At 42.5% G+C, this 17,600-nt stretch overlaps 1 protein-coding gene across 3 annotated transcripts in view; it reads right to left on the reverse strand.

Moving 5' to 3' along the window:
• LOC106568153 (adaptor related protein complex 3 subunit beta 1) overlaps nucleotides 1-15,857 on the reverse strand; it is an 86,449-nt gene extending 70,592 nt beyond the window's left edge. Inside the window, exons 1-6 of one of the 3 annotated variants that reach the window (XM_014138251.2) lie at nucleotides 15,546-15,857; nucleotides 5,685-5,760; nucleotides 5,367-5,441; nucleotides 3,946-4,041; nucleotides 3,492-3,652; nucleotides 3,327-3,393 (exon numbers count right to left, since the gene is read on the reverse strand). In XM_014138251.2, coding sequence (XP_013993726.1) covers nucleotides 3,327-3,393; nucleotides 3,492-3,652; nucleotides 3,946-4,041; nucleotides 5,367-5,441; nucleotides 5,685-5,760; nucleotides 15,546-15,685 — 615 coding nt within the window. In that variant the 5' untranslated portion in view covers nucleotides 15,686-15,857. Of the gene's footprint in view, nucleotides 1-3,326; nucleotides 3,394-3,491; nucleotides 3,653-3,945; nucleotides 4,042-5,366; nucleotides 5,442-5,684; nucleotides 5,761-6,566; nucleotides 7,069-15,545 lie in introns of those variants that run through there. The other 2 variants (XM_014138242.2, XM_014138233.2) reach the window with 2 other exon arrangements.
• Nucleotides 15,858-17,600: the final 1,743 nt, after the last annotated feature.

Below are 17,600 nucleotides of genomic sequence, written 5' to 3' on the forward strand. Positions count from 1 at the left end.
AACCAGTAGTGTTGTTTTTTTACATGTGTCAAAATGGGGGAATTTAGAGGTTTTTGGATTACGTTTACACACCTTGAGTGATATGTCGCGATGTATTGAGTGATATATGAAGGAGTGTATTGTTGCGTGGTTTGTTGTGTTTTGTTTTGATAAATCTCACCAGATTGGGTCTGCTGGAATATCGGGATAATTTCCTGATCCTATGACTCTGCGATGAGGTTGGCAGTGTGATAAGGGGAGTATAACCAATTTGGGAAAATTGTTTCATCAGAATGTGTTACTCTCTTTGACATTTGTTTTAGAGATTTGTATTAATAATATTGGTCCGAAGTAATAATTTGTCATATAGTAGATCATTTGTCTAGATTTCCTGAAGCAGATATAAACTGATATAAACCCCCTCTAACCGGCTGAAGAAATGGAGTTCAATAAGGCCCTGTCCTGCACCACATCTATCCGAGCCAGCATCCAGTTGATGTAATCAACTGCCTTTTCTCTCAGGAGAGCAACGAAGTCCACGTGGAGTGAGCATGGAGAGAAATCCTTTCCAAAACTTCTCATATTGCTGATATTCTGGTTGGCAAACGGACAAGACATAGGAGTTGTGGTGGGGTTCAGGTGAGAAATTGAAATTGGGACATTGTCATAGGCCATCTACTTTGAACTATGAAGAAAAATGAAGAAATACCAGAGCATTGAATGCAGGGGGGGGGGGGGGAGGGGGGTCAACTGTGCCTGGAATTGATTTAGACTTGTCTAAAATTGATATTTTGGGATTATCAAATTAATTTTCTATAGGATTGAGGTCAGGGCTTTGTGATGGCAATTCCAATACCTTGACTTTGTTGTCCTTAAGCCATTTTGCCACAACTTTGGAAGTATGCTTGGGGTCATTGTCCGTTTGGATGACACGTTTGCAACCAAGCTTTAACTTCCTGACTGATGTCTTGAGATGTGGCTTCAATATATCCACATGATTTTCCTACCTCGTGATGCCATCTATTTTGTGAAGTGCACCAGTTCCTCCTGCAGCAAAGCATCCCCACAACACGATGCTGCCACCGCCGTGCTTCACGGTTGGGATGGGGTTCTTCGGCTTGCAAGCCTCCCTCTTTTGACTGGGGTAGGGGTAGCCAGGTGGAAAGCATGGCCAGACGTAGAAAAATGCTTATTGAAATTCTCAATTATAGTGGATTTATCGGTGGTGACAATGTTTCCTAGCCTCAGAGCAGTGGGCAGCTGGGAGGAGGTGCTCTTATTCTCCATGGACTTTACAGTGTCCCAGAACTTTTTTTGAGTTTGTGCTACAGGATGCACATTTCTGTTTGAAAAAGCTAGCCTTAGCTTTCCTAACTGCCGGTGTATATTGGTTCCTAACTTCCTTGAAAAGTTGCATATCACGGGGGCTATTCGATGCTAATGCAGTATGCCACAGGATGTTTTTGTGCTGGTCAAGGGCAGTCAGGTCTGGAGTGAACCAAGGGTTATATCTGTTCCTGGTTCTACATTTTTTTAATGTGGCATGCTTATTTAAGATGGTGAGGAAGGCACTTTTAAAGAATAACCAGGCATCCTCTACTGACGGGATAAGGTCAATATCCTTCCAGGATACCCGGGCCAGGTTAATTAGAAAGGCCTGCTCGCTGAAGTGTTTTAGGGAGCGTTTGACAGTGATGAGGGGTGGTCGTTTGACCGCAGACCCATTGCAGATGCCCGCAATGAGGCAGTGATCGCCGAGATCTTGGTTGAAAACAGCAGAGGTGTATTTGGAGGGCAAGTTGGTCAGGATGATATCTATGAGGGTGCCCGTGTTTACGGATTTGGGGTTGTACCTGGTAGGTTCATTGATAATTTGTGTGAGATTGAGGGCATCAAGCTTAGATTGTTTCTGGAAAGGTGGATTTTTAAAAGTAAAAGCTCGAATTGTTTGGGTACAGACCTGGATAGTAAGACAGAACTCTGCAGTCTCTGCAGTAGATTTCAACTCCGCCCCCTTTGGCAGTTCTATCTTGCCGGAAAATGTTATAGTATGGGATGGAAATTTCAGACACGGCTAGGACATCTGGGTTGGCAGAGTGTGCTAAAGCAGTGAATAAAACAAACTTAGAGAGGAGGCTTCTAATGTTAACATGCATGAAACCAAAGCTTTTACGGTTACAGAAGTCAACAAATGAGAGCACCTGGGGAAAGGAGTGGAGCTAGGCACTGCTGGGCCTGGATTAACCTCTACATCACCAGAGGAACAGAGGAGGAGTAGGATAAGGGTACGGCTAAAGGCTATAAGAACTGGTCGTCTAGTATGTTCGGAACAGAGAGTAAGAGGAGCAGGGTTCTGGGGGCGATAGAATATATTCAAGGCATAATGTACAGACAAAGGTATGGTAGGATGTGAATACATTGGAGGTAAACCTAGGCATTGTGTGATGTTAAGAGAGATATTGTCTCTAGAAACATTTAAACCAGCTGATGTCACCGCATGTTTGGGAGGAGGAACTAAAGGGTTGGCTAAGGCATATTGAGCAGGGCTAGAGGCTCTACAGTGAAATAAGACAATCACTAACCAGAACAGCAAATAAAATACTATTCAAACTATATTGTTCTTGTGAGAACATGTCACCCAATACATACCATCATTGTTCATAACGTTAAGTTACTGGAAGAATAATTGTCATTTTTTGGCAGCAGGGTGGAGGCACGTCTTTTTATTTATATATTTCATGGTATCCAATTGGTAGTAGTTACAGTCTTGTCTCATCGCTGCAACTCACGTACGAACTCGGGAGAGGCGAAGGTCAAGAGCCGCGTGTCCACCGAAACACGACCCAGCCAAGCCGCACTGCTTCTTGACACAATGCACATTTAACCCGGGAGCCAGCTGCACCAATGCGTCAGAGGAAACACTGTACACTTGGCGACCGTGTCAGCGTGCATGCGCCTCGCCCGCCACAGGAGTTGCTAGATCGCGAAGTGACTCGTGGCCGTTGTTGTTGACATTTTATGATAAAAAGGCCAAAAATGTCAGAAAAAAATAGGCTAATTAGTGAATTGGATTTGATTCCTAATTAAATGTTACAAAATTAACACGGTAGAGAGTGTTAGTCAAGTATTAACAGTAAATTCTTCGCCCTGGACAGAGAAAACGCGTCTTCACATTTTTATCGTCATAGTTTTAGCCAGGAAAAATATATTGTTGACAGTATTTTACATCATAGCTATTGTTGACAAAATTAACACTGTATGAAGAGCATGTTGTCTACTGAGGTCTTGTAAGAGGTCTCCTGTGGACAATTATATATGATCTGGTACTGTAAACTGGTTCTACTCACTGTGCTTTTGTCCTTCAGCAGTTTCTCAATGACTTCTATCAGGAGCTCCTTCTGATCCTGGTCCAGGCTGAGGAGGAGGAGGAAAGCTTTGATACAACTCCAAGGTCCAAACACACACACAGAAAAACACTCACACACACACAAACACACCCACCCACACCCTACCTGTAGAGTTTCTGGATGGCGTGGGCGGATGTTTTCCTGACGTAAGGGGACATGTCGGAGGCAGCCTCCTTGATGGCCAGCATCATGATGGGAACGATGATGGGGACTCTGATACTGGACAGAACCCTGAGAGCACTGGCTCTGATCAGCTGGTTAGGGTCCTAGCAGAGGGAGAGATTGCCGGTATTAGTATTATCTACACCTTGAGACAGAGGAAAGTAAAATAGAAAGAAAGGAATGGAGACAGAAATCACCACTGTTGGCCCGTGACCTCACATGGAGACAGACTCTTTAACAGCTCAATACTTCTCAACACACACACACACACACACACACACACACACACACACACACACGACACTTTCGTCTTAGAGTACAAGTGCGTGGGAATTCAAACGGTAGAACCCTCAGCATCAAAGCCTGCTGCGCACACACACACACACACACACGTTACCTTGAGGGCCCTCTGAAAGGTGCTGATGGACAGTAGAGCCAGGTCCTGCTGCTCCTCTGCATACCTCACCAGGTACACATACACCAACTTCTTTAGCTGGAAAACACACATTTTCAATTAGTCATTAATACACCCTTATTTTTTGACAAATCCTAAATCCATTCATTAGCTTTCAGGTTGAGAACGGACAGTCCACATTACAGAATGTGTAGGTAACACTATTCTTTGACAGTGGAGAGAACAGTGCTTTGGCTAGACGTCAGATGTACGTCTTGGTTTAGTTGTTTTAAAGGGGGAAAGCGGAGGTTGAAAGTGTTCCTGATTGATATTATAACAGTCTAGATCCCATGTTGTTTCAGGGAGAGCAGAGAATGAACAAAACTATTTTTTGTTTGAATTCAGAAAGTTTCAGTAGCGTTATCGCTTCCTCCCTCCCTCACTTCCTTCCCTCCCTCCCTTGCTCGCTTCTCCCTTCACACGTAGGAGACTGAGCTAATATTTGTCCAGTGTCCGACTGGGGGTTAAAGGTTGGCCCTTTCATGATTCACCAGTGTTATCCGGTGTGTGTACGGGAAGGTTCAGCTGTGGTGAAACAGTTTTCAATCATTGCAGTAATTAGTGGGTGAATTAACAGCATTAATGACTAAGAGGGGACATAACCCATCTGGCCTCGTTTTAAGGGAATCACATCATATCGACAACATCACAGAAAATAGATGTTCAAAACTAGGAATACTAATCAAATAAGCTAGTGATTGAATATCCATTATTAGATCAGTCATCATACAGTCTAGCCCCCCTCCCCCCATACTACCCTCGTTTCCCCACTCATACACACACCTCCAGGATGTCTAGTCTCAGGGTGTTGTTTCTAGAACTAGTTGAAGAAAACAAAGCATCCTGATATTAAATCACATTATTCCTTCAATACTCTGTGTCCTATGCTGCTTTCTGATTAGAGACAATCAATAACACACAGCAAAACACAGGCCTGCAGAGGAGAGAACAAGCAAGGGGCCAGGTTGAGAGAGAGCGTGGAAAGAGAGGTGAAGACAGACAGAGAGATGCAGAGGCCCAGAGAGGGATCTAGCACTACCCTAGCAGCTGGTGTGTGTGAGGGGGGAGAGAGAGGACGTGACCATGGGCTCTCCTCTGCCAATTACCCCCACCAACCTGCTCCAGTTCCCTACCATTGGCTGCCTTGTCACACACACACACACCCTTTCGTACTGCCTGTTTATTCTCCTGATCAATATTACCAGGCGTGGGGAACTCATCTGGCCGGGCAGTGGTTCTGTGGTCTCATACTTGCAGTGGGGAAATGTCCTCCATGTTCTTTTAGATAGAGCCTTCTAAATGTTTTCAACCATGTTGTGCAAACAGAATGGATGCTCAGTGTATGTGTGTTGATGATGCCTTACCTCTATATTCTTACTAGCCACGTTCTTCACCACTGCTGGGAACAGCTCAGAGGCATTCTTCCCCTTTGCGATCAGCTGTAGACAGAAAATCACTTACATGTTTCACCACAGTATTCAATGTACTATTGCATTGTACATATCATACTACAGCAAAGTACTGCATCTATTTATACTTTTTTCAAAGGAGGATTTTTTTAAAAATGTTCAGTAAATGAATTGAGACTATAAAACTGAAGTACACTTGAACTGAGTTTGCAGTGCACTTAGCTGATGTGCACTTATCAGGCTTGGAATGTGTGTATAGGTTCGACTACTCACCCCAACAACCCTCTTCATGGCCTCCAGTTTAAGCGACTCCTTGTTGCTCTCAAGCATCTCTTTAAGGTCATCATTCCTGGAGGGGGAGAAAGAGATTAGAAAATGTACAATACGCTTTTTGATATTATCACACTGCTTATTTGCAGAGCAGATGCGCTTTTGTACACCAGACAACTCTCACTGATGTAGCCAGGAATTGATTAATGAATTTCATTAACTTAAGAATGGAAAACTGTGGTGCACAGAGAGTTTGACTTGGAAATTGTTTGCATAGTCAACTTAGACACACACTTACCAACAGACATGCCACCAGGGGTCTTTTCACAGTCCCCAGGTCCAGAACAAATTCAAGGAAACATACAGTATTATAAAGAGCCATGATTGCATGGAACTCCCATCTTATATAGCGCAAGTGAACAGCAAACCTGGTTTTAAAAATACAAATGAAGCAACACCTCACGGCACAACGCCTCTTCCCATGTGACTTACTTGTTGTTGTGTGTATGCACTGACAGGTATGTGTAACTGTTCATGTTATTATATGTACGTAAACTGTAAAGTATTTTTTCTGTAATGTCTTTTTAGTCCCTAGTAAGATTAGATGTCGCCAATGGCGTCGGCTAATGTGGATCCTAATAAATCATAAATAAATCAAATTGAACAACATGAGGGAGAGAGGGGGATGGGTAGAGAGAATGAAAAACACAAAACACAACTTAACCATATTGGGTGTTGTTACCAGGCGCAGAGAAAGCAATGTCAGGTTGTGAGTGACTCACGATAATGTCACAATCAACTTACACTACTCAGCTAGAGATCAGGAAACGCTAGGCTATTTGCTAAACTTGAAGACCCACATCACAAGCAAGTGCCAAGACTCACACTTCTGTACAGTACCCTTTGGTGTGTGTCTCATCGGGGCCTCCATTGGTGTGGGGTGTGAGGTGTTGCTCTTCCTGGCTGAGTTCAGTCTTTAAGGTGAGCTGGAGGTTCTCAGCAGACACCAGAGCTGTCCTCACAGCCCCTGCTGCCTCAGAACGCAGCACAGAGAAACCCCGGTGACCATTCATACTGCTACAGCTTCTACAGGCCTGTCTTGCTCTCCTCTCATCTCTCTGTCAGTGTTCCTCGCTCTTCTTTCTCCACTTCTGTCAGTAGGTAAGGGGAGACACAGGATGCCCTTGCAGCTGGCTAAACCTCTGGCCCTCTCCCTGGCACAGACAGCTCCCCCTGGTCATCCAGTTATACTCTCTTCTGCTTTATTTCAGTCCTGTGACTCCAGGCGTTTCCTGCCTGTCATCTCGCTCTCCTGCTCTCTTTCTTTCTAGCTGTCTCTCTCCCCCCAGCTTTCTCTATCTCCCTCTATCCAGCTCTCTCTCCCCCCAGCTCTATCTCCCTCTATCCAGCTCTCTCCCCCCAGCTCTCTCTACCTCTACCTCTCTCTCTCTCTCTCTCCCTCTAGCACTCTCCCTCTCCAGCACTCTCCCTCTCCAGCACTCTCCCTCTCCAGCACTCTCTCATCAGGCTACTAAACTTTTGAGCACCATCTCCTTAGCTCGATGTCAATAGAGGGAGTTGCAAGTTGAAGTTGCCCTCTTTGCAGACTACTAGTATGACTCAGTCTTCACTGTTTTAAATCCAATCTGGAGAAGGGATGAAGTTCTCTGTCTGACAGATCCTTAGCCCATCAGTCAATGGCTACTTCTTCCGCTTCTCCTCCTCTTCTCTGGACGTACATTAGTTCTCTGTCCATGTGTAGCTGTAGCTCAGTTGGTTCTCTCTGCCGGAGTCGGTGCTTGTAGCGTGGTAGTTTAGTTCTCTGTGTCTCTGCCTGTGACTGTGGCCACGTCCCTCTAGGGGAAACGGGAGGGCCTTATCAGCCTCAGGGTAAACACACAGAAGCTTTCACCACCTCTGTCCACAGCACAATACACCACTTTACACCCACGCCTGCCTTGTGCCCTCCCAGGGAACTGCTGTGAGGGCTGGGCTAGATAAAAGCCCTGCCAGCCTCACACACTGCCAGGAGAACCACACAGAGTTAGGACAACACCCAACAACTGTACATGTCATTCTTCACATTTCAATCAGCCTAGTCTCTTTTCCTAGGTTATTCATTCTGGGAAGCCATTCTTCAAATCAACCAGCCCTGAGAAAGCTATGGTAATTCACTCACATAACGACCAGCAGGATAAGGTGCTGTAAACTTCTCCAATCAGCTGGTTTATTAGCTGCCGTTACATAGGCTACTATTGTCTGCCATTGATTTCAAAGTTTAACAAACTCTATGGACAAGGACTATTTTGAACAATTTACATAGACCATTTCATAAAAACACATTTACTGGAAGAACTGTGCAGATGCAAAGTTTAGTAACAGAGTTACAGTAAAATTTCCCTCAGTTTTTATGCGACCAAAAAAACTTTAATATCTGCTATGAATTATGATTCAGAGATGTCTGCAGAAAGAATGGGGTGTCAGCTATAAGTTTGAACAAATGTATTTTGGTTACAGCAGGTGAAGTGGATTTACATTCGGTAACGGAATTACATCAAGGGTCCCTGTTCTGTACTATACAGAAATGCATAATTATGAATATGAATATCATTGTCTTCATGGTTTTGTATTCTGAATAGGTATACAAAGGTAGAAATTAGGGACGCAAATTTTGTTCAATTTTGCTGCCGACTAACGGTAAAAAAAATGTACAGTAAATTAACAAAAAATCCAAAAACAGTCAAATGTGACCGACCGACTCAAATCAGTCTTACGTAGAAAATTTAAAATTGTGTGTTTTTTTTATTTTTATATTGGATAAAAGTAGAGACTCAGAGCTACAAAATGGTATATCATACACTACAGTTGAGGAACAATGGTAAAGTAATTCTGCTTTGAAAGTTGATAAACATGTAAACTCACTTTTGAGAAATGGCCTTTAATTTTTTGGTACTACTACTGGAGAGCCCTTCTTTGTCTACATCCATTCAGCATTGTTCGCACCCTCTTAAACTGCAGCGCCTCCCATCTCTTTAAGGGTTGATCCAAGCGTTCTGTACTAACAGCAGCAGACAAGCACCCAAGCTAACTTTCTAGCTACTTCCAGACACAAATATGAGAACAGCTCACTGAACATTACCCGCCCAAGCAGAGCTGGTTAGGCTGCAATGTTATCCAGAGCGTTGGTGATTGCAACTGTGCTATCAGATTGTCCGTTCATAAATTGGGAGCATTCAGAGCGCACACTGGACGCTCTGGCCGATGAGTAGGGTTGATCCGAACGGACTGACCTCACAACGCCAGTCAAGCACCCAAGTTAACTGGCTAACATTGGCTAGCTACTTCCAGACAAATGAGAGAACACCCCATTTTACTCGCCCAAGCAGAGCTGGTTAGGCTGTTTTCATGTTATCCAGAGCGTTGGTGTCTAACTGTGCTGCTGGCAACAATTTAATTACACATTTTCCCCGACGTTTACTGACACCAGCCATATTCAACCGGTGTTGAGCGTTCGTAAATTCATCAATTATTCTGCGCTCTGGCACACTCAGATGAGTGCTCTGGAATCGGTGTAGATGGCCAGACTGAATTTACAAACGCACCCGAAATGGTTACTTGCATAGTGGAGTCTTTTGTTGACCTGTTAGGGCTAGGGGGCAGCATTTGCACGTCTGGATAAAAGAAATGTACCCGATTTAATCTGGTTACTAATCCTACCCAGTAACTAGAATATGCATATACTTATTATATATGGATAGAAAACACCCTAAAGTTTCTAAAACTGTTTGAATGGTGTCTGTGAGTATAACAGAACTCATTTGGCAGGCAAAACCCTGAGACATTTTCTGACAGGAAGTGGATACCTGATGTGTTGTATTGACTTTAAACCTATCCCATTGAAAAACACAGGGGCTGAGGAATATTTTGGCACTTCCTATTGCTTCCACTAGATGTCACCAGCCTTTACAAAGTGTTTTGAGTCTTCTGGAGGGAGATCTGACCGAACAAGAGCCATGGAACGATGATGTCCCATTAGACACCTGGCGCGCGAGTTCATGTTGGGTACCCTCGTTCCAATACGTTATAAAAGAGTATGCATTATTCATGTTCTGGTTAAAAAAGGCCCTAATGATTTATGCTATACAACGTTTGACATGTTTGAACGAACGGAAATATATTTTTTCCCCTCGTTCATGACGAGAAGTCCGGCTGGCTTAGATCATGTGCTAACAAGACGGAGATTTTTGGACATAAATGATGAGCTTTTTTGAACAAAACTACATTCGTTATGGACCTGTGATACCTGGAAGTGACATCTGATGAAGAGAATCAAAGGTAATGGATTATTTACATAGTATTTTCGATTTTAGATCTCCCCAACATGACGTCTAGTCTGTATCGTAACGCGTATTTTTCTGGGCGCAGTGCTCAGATTATTGCAAAGTGTGATTTCCCAGTAAGGTTATTTTTAAATCTGGCAAGTTGATTGCGTTCAAGAGATGTAAATCTATAATTCTTTAAATGACAATATAATATTTTACCAATGTTTTCTAATTTTAATTATTTAATTTGTGACGCTGACTTGACTGCCGGTTATTGGAGGGAAACGATTTCCTCAACATCAATGCCATAGTAAAACGCTGTTTTTGGATATAAATATGAACTTGATAGAACTAAAAATGCATGCATTGTCTAACATAATGTCCTAGGAGTGTCATCTGATGGAGATTGTAAAAGGTTAGTGCATCATTTTAGCTGGTTTTATGGTTTTGGTGACCCTGTCTTTGACTTGACAAAACATTACACACAACTCTTGTAAATGTACTGTCCTAACATACTCTAAATTTATGCTTTTGCCGTAAAACCTTTTTGAAATCGTAAAACGTGGTTAGATTAAGGAGATGTTTATCTTTCAAAGGGTGTAAAATAGTTGTATGTTTGAAAAATTTGAATTTTGACATTTATTTGGATTCAAATTTGCCGCTCTTGAAATGCACCTGCTGTTGATGGAGTGCACCACGGGTGGCACGCTAGCGTCCCACCTAGCCCATAGAGGTTAAGACATGTAGCTAGCTAGCTAAACAATGAACCATAATCCCAACTCATGACGTTCCTACCCTGCATTAATATGCAGGTAGCTAACCCACCAGGTTCAATGTTAGCTAGCTAACATTAGGCTATAACTAGCCAAGCAAATGGCTCTGAGATACAAATAATACGATCGTACAGGTAACGTTAGCTAGCGAGCCAGCCAGCTAACGTTAGTTAGCTAACAGTACACTTTAACTTGAAATTAAAGCACTTTGCCAAAATTTGAAATGTGTAATATCTGAAAATGTAGCTAGCTAGACTATCTTACCTGCATACATCATGGATGGACGCGTCTCCTGTCAGATGCCATGGTTGCCCTTAGCTTGAAGATGTAATCCAGAGACAGTCATTTTCTCCATCTCCTTAGCTATCATACTCAAATTTCACTGATTTCAAAAATCAGTCCTCCAGAAAGAGGAGAGCAACACTTATGCAGTTTTACTACGTGATACAATATATATTTTTTAAAGCAGTGTTAGACAGGATTACCTAGACATACAGAACAGCTCAAATAGACAGAGGCGTGCTATATGGCAGACACAATCCAAACTCATCTCTCGGCAAGTCCAGCCCACTCATCTCAGCCAATTACGGCTAGCGGGAAGGTTGCTGCCTTTTTTTGTGGCTAAACCAATTAGGCTTGTAACTTAACCATTTTATTCGTATTTACAGATGGCATACAATTTTGCTATTAAGGTACATAAAAGTTCTGTGCTCTACTTTACAGTACTCTACTGTGCTGTCCAAACTTGTGAAACATAGACGTCTATGATTGGTTGACTTTTCAACGTCCATAGACGTCCGGTGCTCAGTGGGTGAGGGTGCTTGCTAAAGTAAATGCAAAGAGGGTAGGTCTCCCTCAATGTGAGCAAGACAAAGGAGCTTATCGTGGACTACAGGAAAAGGCGGCACGAACAGGCCCCCATTAACATCGACGGGGCTGTAGTGGAGCGGGTCGAGAGTTTCAAGTTCCTTGGTGTCCACATTCACCAACGAACTATCATGGTCCAAACATACGAAGACAGTCGTAAAGAGGGCACGACAAAACCTTTTCCCCCTCAGGAGACTGAAAAGATTTGGCATGGGTCCCCAGATCCTCAAAAGGTTCTACAGCTGCACCATAGAGAGCATCCTGACCGGTTGCATCACCGCCTGGTATAGCAACTGCTCGGCATCTGACCATAAGGCGCTACAGAGGGTAGTGCGAACAGCCCAGTACATCACTGAGGCCAAGCTTCCTGCCATCCAGGACTTATATAATAGGCGGTGTCAGAAGAAAGCCCAGAAAATTGTCAGACTCCAGTCACCCAAGTTATAGACCGTTTTCTCTGCTCCCGCACGGCAAGCGGTACCGGAGCACCAAGTCTAGGACCAAAAGGCTCCTCAACAACTTCTACCCCCAAGCCATTAGACTGCTGAACAATTCATAAAAATCGCCACCGGACAATTTACATTGACCCCCACCTCTTGTACACTGCTGCTTCTCGCTGTTCGTTTCTTACCTATGCAGTCACTTGGCCCCTACCTACATATACAGATTACCTCAACAAGCCTGTACCCCTGCACACTGACTCGGGACCCCCTGTATATAGCCGTTATTGTTATTGTGTTACTTTTTATTTTAGCCTACTTGGTAAATATTTTCTTCTTCTTGAACTGTACTGTTGGTTAACTGCTTGTAAGTAAGCATTTCACGGTAAAGTCTACACTTGTTGTATTCGGCACATTACGCAAATAAAGTTTGATTTGTTAGGTGTCATGGTATGTGTCAGTAAGAGACAGGAGATGTGACATTAACTGAAGAGAGGGAGGAGACAGCGCGGAAGAGAGAGGGAGACTGTTGTCCAGACTTATCAGTCTTGCTTTGACCACCAGATGACAGAAAAAGGAGAAAAAACTAAAACATAACAGTATGCCAGTGGAAATGAGGACAGTAGCAGGTGACACAACTGTGGTTTGTGACTACTATGATTAGCGATTTGGTAACAGAATTACGAGTTTTAATTACTTAATAATTCATAAACAAGCTTGATATCAGTAAAAACACTAACTAATTGGTACACTAGTCTAACTTTACTTATTACTTCTGTGAACTTTCATTAGAAATGTTTAAATATCTTAAATATGTGGGTTTTTGGTAAGGAATTACAAGGCAATGTTTCTTAAACTTCAAGAAGGCAAATCATTTCTCCGAAACTAAATATAAGTGTTGATATTAGTTGGCAGGGGTATTTGTGTTTCAATGTACTTCTAATACCGTTTAAGACTTTTTCTTGAAGATTTCTAAAATGCCTTTTCCATCTGTTTGACCAGAAATTAAAGCCTTTGCTTATTCCTAATTTCTAGGATGGGAAGTTGTTGAAAAATGCACATATGCCTTAGAAAAAACATTTTTTTAATCACTTTTATTTGACATGCTCCTATGAACATCACATTGGTGCAGAGAGGTCCTTTAAGATGGAAATGCCCGCCCCATTGAAATAAACCAGGTCCTCATAAAATACATATAACATGGGAGACTGAACCACGATAAAATAATATGGCGTTTTAAGAAGCAGCTGATCACTTGAGGACAACCAGCCAGTCAGTCACATGTTGCTGTGCTGTGATGCAGTCAGGGCCAGCAAGCAGAGAAGCAGAGTAGACCATGAGGTAACAAGAGCCCAGGCTAATCAGGTTAATCTACAGGAATGTGGCTTTGCCCCTGACTGTCACACGACAAACATTTAAAACCGCAAACTGACTCATTTTATTTCATTGGAGAAAGCCGACTCAGACAAAGGCCATCTATTAATATCTTTATGAGCAAAAAGGTGCAAGAGAGGATTAAGTTCACTGCCAATAAATGCATAACAAAGGCAAGTAAAAAAATAAAAGCCATAAAAACTCCATCAGTGATTCACTGCTTTCTGATTTACCATTCAAGTCTGCCATCTAGTGTTATGGTACAATCATTGCAAGATAGAGAACTACACAGAGCAACATTCTCAGAAATTAATCTTCCAGTAGATCTAAAAGTATTAAATGGGATAAAACCTTCACCTACCCTATGCTAACACCCATTCAATCAATCAATACAGATATACGAAAGGTGTGGGGCTAGTGAGTTGGTTTAATACAACAATGCTATCGGCCACTGACTTGAGTTTGGGAAGTTCCAGAAAAAACCCTCTTCATTTGAACAATATAATGTAAAGGGAATTAGACTAATGCCTGTGAAAGAGTGAGTTAATGTATGAATGCCTGATAAGCCAAGGTTAGGTTACTAGCTTATGTTATACTGATAATCCTTTAGGACAGACTCCCTACTAGATCTCAGAGTAAAGCCTAGGTATCATGTGTCATAGTTTGTAGAGAGAGTGGAATCATTCACATCCAGGCATTTCCCCCCCAAGCCCTGCAGCCCAACCAAGGGTCATCTAGTTTCCATTATCAGACCTGGCCTACTGGCCCTAAACGTCCAAACAGGCCAACTGTCATGTGAGAGGAATTAAAGAATTCACTGAGGGCCACACCACATTAAACATTAGGCTGACAAGTCACTGCTTGACGTAAACCGAGATAGTTGAAGCTGTTCTACTGTCCGCTGCTAAACAGAGCAACAATAGGCTACATGGAACACTGAAGAACAGATAGAAGTAGAGACATGCCAGATATACCAGTAGACATTCCATTCTATAATGATGGCATTTGCACAGCTCAAACATTTAATGAAACCTTTATACTTGTACCTCTTAAAACTGCTAGAACGATTAGTCTACATGAGAAATAGGACCAATTGTAGAGAAATACAGACAAACTAACAGTGGCTAATTCAAAGCTTCAAAGATACTCAGGTTGAATGAAATTTCATATAATGGTTGACTGTCTGAGACTGCGAGACAAAATGGCCTTGTCTGGAGCCAGCTGGGGAAAAGACTAGCCTACTGATAGTAAAATAATAACTGATCCCAATGCCCAGGGCATGGTTTGGGAAACACAGTTATCCCTCTCAAATCATACAACTGAGTAACTAAACTATTGGGCTCACAGACAAGATCATAATGAATAAGATTAGGCTATACAAAACTGATCCTAATTCAGCACACCTTCCCTGAGATCCTACGTGAATACAGGCCCTGACTTACATCATGACAACAGGATGGCCAAACTGATGATGGACTGCCCTCTAGCGGTATCATCACTTGACGCTGACAGCCGAGGACCACCTTGTACACTTTGTCAGTTCCATTTCATCTCTTTTTAATTTTTTAAGGGTCTGAATGGGTAGTTTACAAGGATTTACAAGTGTTGAGAATGTATAGTAGTCACTTTAGTTTATGACAGTGAGAGGGGAAGAAGATGTATTTTTTTCTACAACTGAGGATAGCCTATGTGCATAGCACAGCAAGCATTATTTTGATGTAGCTATTCGTTTAGAATAATCTGACGCTGTACAGCTCTACAACATAAAACGACGTGATGGTGTGTAACGTAAAATGTGTGCTAGTATTAAAAAGGGTGCCTGTTTGTCATCTTTTTTTGTTTGTTTATGTCAACATGTCTTCCACGCAAACTGCATCTTTGATAAGTGCTGGCTATCAACAAAAGCGTTTTCAAGCCTGAAGCTACCATAACATCTATTGCCAGCTAGACTAGCTAAAGATGCAACTGGGTTGGCAGCTGTATATCTAGCTAGCTACCACCACCAGCCATGTTAACTAGCTAATTAAATTGCAAACACAGCTTACACACAAGCAAGTTACTAAAATGCTTTCTAGCTAACTGGCTTACTTTTTAAAGTCGACGCTGAACAGGCTAAATCCAGCCCCAGCGTTGGAGGAGGTCGGGGTAGTCTCCTGCCCAACCTCCACCGCTGAATCAGTTCCTCCTTGGTCGCTGTACGACAAATTGTTCGTCGACATACTCAACATTTGACGTTTCGTAAGTGTACAGAAATGTTTATTGTGAAAAGCTAAACTATCGTAAAACAAAATTGCAGTCGTTGACAGTTTTATGACGCTAATTAGAAGGGGAAGCGATACAAAACTTTATCATGAACATGCAACTTTTTCCCTCATCCATGCAGAACCGGAAGTATGAGTTGGATAAGTTTTAGTCACATGACAGGAGGGAACGATGAAGCACCTGACCACCCCGTTACCACGGTAAATATGGTCGCAAGTCAATCAAATGAGCTGAGGGGCGTATTCAATGACGCGCGTGCGCGCTAAACGAAAGTGGGAGCGTGCAGTATTTTTGTTGCCCATCTACTGTTGATGCCCCATTTAAATTGAGAGCGTATGAGAACGTCTGTGACAGGGTTTTGTGCATGCAGGAAGAGTCATGTATGCTTTTTTACATAATAATGTAGGTTAGGGGAAAATATAATGATATCAAATGATCGATTGTAATAACGCATGGAACTCTTTATACCTTGGAAGGAGTGAGGGAGTAGGTCTTTATAAACGCATTACTTGGTGCAGTGGTCTAAGGCACTGCATCTCAGTGCAAGAGGTGACACTACAGTCCCTGGTTCAAATCCAGGCTTAATCACATCCAGCTGTGATTGGGAGTCCCATAGGGCGGCTCACAATGTCATCCGGGTTTGGCTGGGGTAGGCCATCGTTGTAAATAAGAATTTGTTTTTAACTGACTTGCCTAGTTAAATAAAGGTTAAATATATATACATATACATATATATATTACTAACCCAGAGCATGGTGATACAGGCAGGCAGTTGCAGCTGCACTCAACGTGTCAGGTGTGCATTCCAACACTCTAACAAAGACACCAATAGGTACTCAAGTGCTACACCACCTGGTGGTGTGTATGTGTAATGACGTTAATACCACATTTCACATGTTCACAATAATTGGATTTTCAAATGCATGGGAAACTAAGTATTTAACACTTGAGTCTTTTACTGTGAGTCTTTCAGTTGTCTTTTAAAAATAATTTATATCACCGTTCTTTTTTTTCTTGTTTGGAGAACAAATTTGAAGTGGCTTGGAAGCTTTGCATGCCTCTGTGATCGACGAACACTTGGGGTAGTGTTCATTCTCAATGGTGGAAAAGCCACCAACTGTTTCTGAGCCAGGCTCTGAGTATGAAATTGGATTCTGCTCTTGGTAAACTGTTTCCTCTTTTACAGTCTCAGTCTGTAGAAGCTGCACCACAGAAGTACTTGGATAGCTAGAGAACAGCCTGTCATCACAACTGGTAACTAAATGGTTGTTCCTTCTCGTCTGACAAGAATCCGATCAACATGTCTACGAACCATTTTATAATCTCCCAACATGACTTTGTAGGAGACAGGACCAGTCAATGAGTCTATGAATCCAGGAATCAATTTTTGCCCATGACTGAAATTTCTGGTCAGGACAGGGTCCGTGTCTCCAAAACTTTGGCCCTTGGTGCGTTTGTCATTGTTCTCTTTCTGTCTGTTTTGTTTGGGTACAACTTTCCTTTTCAGGTCTGGATAGACTAGGTACAATGTGGAGTGTAGTCTATAACTAATAACATCTCAGCAGGATAACATCTCAGCAGTCCTGTTGTAGATTGAGGTGTTATTCTGTAGCTAAACAGAACACATGACACCTTTGCTGCTATGCTCCCTTCTGCACTTTTCGTCATCATTTCTTTGAATGTCTGTACTGCGTGTTCTGCCAGTCAATTTGAAGATGGATGATGTGGAGCAGATGTCACATGCACAATACTGTTGTTTCTGAAGAATTCTTGTGTTTCTGTACTTACGAAACAGGTCGCATTGTCGCTCACCACCATCTCAGGTATCCCTTGGTTACTAAAGCTCTATTGTAGGCCATCTATAGTAGTGGTGGATGAAGC

Source organism: Salmo salar, chromosome ssa01 (assembly GCF_905237065.1).
Source record: "Salmo salar chromosome ssa01, Ssal_v3.1, whole genome shotgun sequence".
Taxonomy (NCBI): Eukaryota; Metazoa; Chordata; class Actinopteri; order Salmoniformes; family Salmonidae; genus Salmo; species Salmo salar.